Below are 6,382 nucleotides of genomic sequence, written 5' to 3' on the forward strand. Positions count from 1 at the left end.
ACTCCAACTAACATGCGTATCGATTAAATATTGAATTAAGAAGGTGGTGAGGAAGGGAAGGGAACCCCATGAAATCGTGAGGTTCAGTTCCTCAATATATATATATATACACACACACACACACACAGAGTTTTGACTATCCTTCCAGGAAGTGGGTTTAGCACAATCCACTGCAGCTAAGGCAGTACTGTAAATTATATTGCATGTATTTGAACTTTTTTTTCTCATTAACCAGAGTGCAAAAGATTCAACTGTCTGAGATTTGTCATGGGGTAGGAATTTGCTGAGCTAATCTCGTCCTCCAACAATCTGGAGACGCGACTTTGATTCAGAAAGCAGGAAATTCAACTTCCGAGGAACATCTTCCTCTTGGCAGGACAGGGCAGTCAATGAAGTTGGTTCCCTTTGTGTTCACACATACGAAGATCTGGTAGAGCTGCGGTTGCCTGCTCTCATCAACATTGCATTCTATACCTGGGGCAAACCCTGTTGCTTCTTGTATGGCATTCTTTATGCTTTCTAAACTGTAACTTCCTCCATCTGGCCGAATTCCTAAAATCAAAAGAGCAAAATCGAATGCGTGAGAAGATGATCCTATTGGTAACAAAAGATTAATAATACTTCGACGACATTTTGAAAATAATTTGTAAACTAAATAGTGCAAAGACCAATGAGCTGATTTTTCACAATTGGAGGTTTCTTCAACGGTTCACGCAAACGAAGATCACATACTGTGACTCATCTACCACCATATAGGCATACACTTACCAACCTGTACATTAAATATGTTATGGTCCTATATATATTGTGGGCGCACCGACTATGGTTTTGGACCTTTCTCGATATTAAATTTCGGTGGCATAAGACAACAGACCCAAGATTGAAAAGTGACAACTAATTAAACGACTCTTTTTTGTTAATTCAAGATGTGAAATGTAAAGTTTACCTGCTTTGGTTAGGATGTGGAGGAGGTTGAGTTGGGTTTTGAGGTTGAGCGCAGCTTGGAAGTACTGGTGCTGGTTCAGCACCGATTCAGAGCAAGTCCCGTGCTTCTCCCACTCGTGGGACCAAAAGCTGGTGCCGTCGCTGCTTGGGCACGACAGAGAAGGCCACTGCTTCTCCATCTCATCCCTCAAGTCCGATATCTGCAATAAATTACAATTCATGTAATACATATTTCGTTGATCTTTTCAAAACCTTGTCCAAAATATATAGAAAGGTAGAGAGTCGAGGAATCATGATGAATGCAACAAACAAGCGCCACACCTATTAGTCGTTCAAAGAGAAATCTGAAAACCAAAGTAGATGTCAAATTTCAAAAACATTTTTCTGCTTATGCGTTTGTTCCAAGAACTCAAAATGATTGAGACTTGTACCAGTCCTACTTTTTAAGTATATAGCTATTCGAGATTTAAAAACTAGGATTAACCTCCATGGCGTGCGCACTCACAAGGCACAAACCATCAACGCTTTCCTGTCTTTGTCTTGTATCGAGAGGGCGAGAAGGTGAAGCCGGGCAAAACGCTGCCTGTTCCTTGACATGACGTACTTTCGAGCAGGAAAAGCCAAAAACGGAAAAAAAATGAAAGAAAAATATGGGAGCGAAAGCACTTTCCATGTTGTCCCGGGGGTTGTAACACACTTGGGAGGTCTAGTGGCTGCCAAGCCACCAGTCGCTGGTTCAACTCCCAGTGTTGCTCTTCTCTTGCAAAAGCCGATACATGCCATTACCAGAGTATGGGGAAAATGGCCATGGGGTTTTACACCTGATGTGAGCATCTACGTCTCTCTTCCACAAGTAAAAACTAAGAAAGGGCAATTTTACGAGGATGCCTTCTATTTAAGCATTAGAGACATTTTGGTTATTTGCTGCTGAGTCTTTTGTTAGGGTCCATGACATATATATATGACATGTTCTGGTGTTTTCAAGCTTTGTCATTTTAAAGAAGAATTAAGAACGTTGTTTTTTCGAAAAAAGTACCAAATAAGAGCCTGACGTGAAGATCTCTTAACTTAAGATTATAGGAAAAAACAGTCCACATAAAGCAAAATTGCCTAATTGAAAGAACATCTACCCTCAGGATCCCTATAACGTCTCCTGTTTTACGAAGCCTGTCAATTCTAGAAATAATAACCGAAAGAAATTGAATTTCCCTTAATTAATATGGATGCCGCTAATTTGTGAGTAAAAAATGGACGAATTACTGCAAAAAATACAGCCATCATTAAGGAGGACGCCGGCCTGCACTTGCTCAGAAAAGACCGGATCCAAGAAAGGCTGTGTGTTGATGATCATCATAATTAACTTCCCAAATGTTGCAGTCCTCGACTGCAGCTTAAATGGAAAATGAGAAACGCTTATTGGATCTTATGATTCTTATCACTCATGAGAAAAAAGTGAAACCTATTTTCATTCAAACAGCTTTAATCCAGATAAATGGTATTACCAAAGACATAAAAGCGGGCGACGGGATGAAAATGATGTGGTGTTCCGAGATTTTTCAAATAAATCGATACCATGGTCCAAATAGAAGCATGGTATTTCAAGAATAGCAGCTACCCTTTTTGAAGTGCCGTCGTTTTTCACAGTTAAGAGTGTTTATAGCTTTTCATGTTTTCCTTTTTTCATTTCAAACTTCATTCCGTTCTATTTTTCACATTTTAATAGTGAATTATGCCTTTTTTTAATTTAGTTATGAAAATATGTATAATATCTTAATAATTATGTTTAATGGGAGACGGGGCACGAGGAAAATAGGACCGTTTAGTGAGATTCACTAAGATTAGTCTCTTTTCGTTCTGTAAAAGTAGCGTACTTGAATCCCTTCAAATATTACGATGCTTAGGCTATTAAGAAATGCTTCTTTACTATGCAAGTGAATCCCATCAAGCATCTGGACACCTATAATTATTAAAGATGTGTCTCTCTCGAGCATGGAGGCCTAACGATTCTACAAAACATTTTTAATAGACTTTTCTGTCATGAATTCTTTTCACAGTTTTCTAAAAAGAATCGCGCGAAAAGCTTTTCAAACAAGAAAAACCTGGATGATGGTAGAAATTAAGAGAGGCCCTCAACCTCGAACAGGTGATGCTGATGCCCCTACTTGGCATAAGAAAGCATTTAGAAAAGCGAGGGTCCTACAGTACTGCCCTTTCCAAAAGTCACCCTCCCAATGGAAAGATACGAAGAAGTAAACAAATCACTCAAGATATCCGGACATTTCTATTTGCCAAGAAAATTGGAGAAGAACATCTGTGACTTGTGGGCAAAATACAGACCTCGGAAGGAAGAAATGGGCTGCCATTGTCGCAGTGGGAAGGGTAGCCGCCGTCGTTGTAGTTGGGCCAGAGGCCATGAATGCTGAAATCCACAGCAGGTTTGCCTGTCTTCGGGTAGCAACAGCCGAATTTGGTATCACAATAAGCGCCTGGCCACTGCGCAGAACAAAAGAGAAGATGCACCCTGATGATCCAAATATCAGAATATCATGTGACAATGAAGAATATGAATCATCAACTTGACAACTTCTACTCTGGTTTGTTAATTCCTTGGAGCCCTTCGAGGATCAGACCGCCCAATGGGTTTGTTCATAAACTACCAAAGGAGCCCCGGCTACCATGCCTCTCGAGGGAAACACCATGAACATAACTAAAACTAATTAGGAAGCAGAATGGCAGGACCGAAACTTCATTCAGGGCCTTTATCTTAAGTCTTTACTGTACCCTCCACAATTTCCCTCTTGATTCGTGCTGTATATAATAGCATAATAACGAAAATTTTTCATGAAAGAAAAAAGAACCTGCTGAACGAAGTAAAAGAAATCAAAATCTTGAGCGCTTGACACGATGCACGAGATCGATAACAAAACGACCACCATCGTCATCTTCAGAGAACCTGATGCAGGATCCATCTTTGCCCACCAACCACGGCCGCGGTCACCGCCTACCAAACTTTATAAGAATGAGGAGAGAAAATGATGAAGGCGTTTGTACCCTGCTCTTAGGATGATGCCTTGCGTGATCCTTTATAGCCGCGAGTATTCTGCACAAAAGAGAGAAAGAGAGGGATTATACTAATTTTTCGCGCCACTGGTGACTGCAATTTCTCATTGTTTCCTTTTCCTACCAACAAATATATTATTGATTTGGTAGGATTTGTAAAATTGCCATTGAGAGGATCCTCTGGGAATATCCAACAGTCACTTGACGAACCGTCACTTCCGTTACCATTTCAACCCAAGTTTCTCTTTTGGACTGGCCGCTGAAGAGTTTTGAGAACTTCAGTCCAGGCCCGACTTTTCCAAATGTAAGACTCTCACGATTCTCGAATTTGTATTCACGGGTCATGGCTTCTTAAAACTCTATAGCACCGGGGAGTGGTTAGCCTATCATCACGGGAAGCGCAAACGGAGCTTCCAATTTTGTGCATGCAATTTAATGATACTTATTCACCATAAATACGAAAAATTAAGAAAGAAATCATCTAATTAATTTATCACCATTTAAAATTTTAAAGGCCTAACTATCCCTCGAAATTCGAAAACAAGAAACTTGCTTATTCAAATGGTATTTATCCATTTTTTCCTTGCATGATTGGTCCAAACTTGTTGCACCCAGTTAGAGCTACACCCACCGAGCCCCGGTTTATTTGTTCATTTACTTGAGCGCTAGTCTGAGTTCGATCGATCGGCTTCATCAAACTTGCCTTGAGTGGGGCGGACTCCGATGGACAGACTACGATACGAGATGAGTTTAAACGCGGCTTGCAAAATTATTGTTATATTTTTACTACTGTTCGATCTCCATAAGGATATGATTAGAGGCATTCAATCTAATGACCTTTCATGGTGAACTGAAGACTTCGCTTTCTTCTGGAAAGAATTAACATAACAATAGAAGATTGCTTACCTAGAGCCCGGAATATACCGAAGAGGGATCCTCTCCAAAACACCAAAACTATATATATATATATATATATATATACAAAAAGTCAATGTTGTCGTATGCCTGATAGTTGTTACATGGCTATAATTCAAAAAATTATCGCTAAAAATTCATAAATCGTCACTAAAACTACCCTCCACCATCACAATACCACAGACTATGGCTAATGTCAACTTAACGGCTATTTATTAGCAGAAAAATTTTGAATTGTAACTATCCGACAACGTCTGGTGCATGGTAGCATTGAACTCCCCTATAATATTTATATGCACATACGCACACAAATTCAATGTGAGGATCAGCCATCGGGGTTCAGTTGCAGAGGCTTCTACATGGTGGTGGAAGAAAAAAAAATCGTCCGAAATGGAGTGCAGTTTTTGAAATGTGGCTTTTCCCATAACAGTTTGGAATATGTGGAAATTAGGAAATCCAAAATGCATGAGAATGGTTTGAAGAGGAAAAGCCTTCGTATCAGCATTTGGGAGGATGATGGTAGTAATTCCTTCTGATTTACCAAGTTCAAAGATAAGGTGTTTAGCGTGAGTTGGCACAGGCCCCTCTTTTGACAGATCTTCTTATGTGGTGAAGACTGTTTGCAGGAGTTAATTATAAAGGAACTCAGTGTTGGAAAACGTAATGCGGGCCCTAACTCAGCTACAAACTCAAATTTATGCGGAGAAAATCTAGCAGAGTCTCGACGTCCAAACTGATACTTAATAAGAACTTGGCAAAGTATATTTGAACAAGTAAACTATTTATTCATCAAATTGGATATTACAAAAGAGGGCTTAAGAAAACTCACCTCGACTCACGCAGTGAGCTAACATACCCAACGCCCTTGCAGCATACACTTGAAACTTTAACTCGAGTTCACAAAGTGAACACACGAGCTAACACTCACCAGCTCATAAAATGAGCACACACCCAACTCACAAAGTGAGAACCTAAGATCACTCAACACACCCAACTCACAAAGTGAGAACCCAAGATCACTCAACTTGATTTTTCTCCTTACACTCTCACTATGACCCAACGTCCCTATTTATAGGGAGATAAAGTCGGTGGTGGATGCTTCCACCGACTTCCACATTTACTTTTCTTTATTTTATTTAATTATTATTTTTCTTCTTTAATCATTACATAACCACCGACTTAAAATTGAGACTCTCACCGACTTTACAAATGAAGAGGCTACAAGCCTCTTGAGTCATCTCGACTCTTCCAAGAGAGTCGGTGATGACTCTCTACAATCTCCCCCTCATTACCGACTCTCTACTTATGATTCTCAACATTCTTCGAAGTTTTACGAATGTCTGTACTGGTAAGCCCTTGGTAAAGATGTCAGCGACTTGATCTTCTGAAGCAATTGGCTGCAACTGAATCTCTCCTTTGAGTACCTTCTCTCTAATAAAGTGATGTTCCACCTCTATATGTT

At 39.9% G+C, this 6,382-nt stretch overlaps 1 protein-coding gene across 1 annotated transcript; it reads right to left on the reverse strand.

Moving 5' to 3' along the window:
* Positions 1 to 52: 52 nt before the first annotated feature.
* LOC116247175 (ribonuclease 1-like) lies at positions 53 to 4,277 on the reverse strand. The gene is made up of 5 exons (XM_031619184.2): positions 4,130 to 4,277; positions 3,804 to 4,045; positions 3,283 to 3,438; positions 947 to 1,145; positions 53 to 552 (listed from the first exon to the last, which is right to left on the reverse strand). Exons 2-5 carry the CDS (start codon positions 3,912 to 3,914, stop codon positions 329 to 331), a joined length of 690 nt encoding a protein of 229 aa, XP_031475044.1. The 5' UTR covers positions 3,915 to 4,045; positions 4,130 to 4,277; the 3' UTR covers positions 53 to 328.
* Between the last annotated feature and the right edge of the window lie 2,105 nt (positions 4,278 to 6,382).

Source organism: Nymphaea colorata, chromosome 2 (genome assembly GCF_008831285.2).
Source record: "Nymphaea colorata isolate Beijing-Zhang1983 chromosome 2, ASM883128v2, whole genome shotgun sequence".
NCBI classification, from domain to species: Eukaryota; Viridiplantae; Streptophyta; class Magnoliopsida; order Nymphaeales; family Nymphaeaceae; genus Nymphaea; species Nymphaea colorata.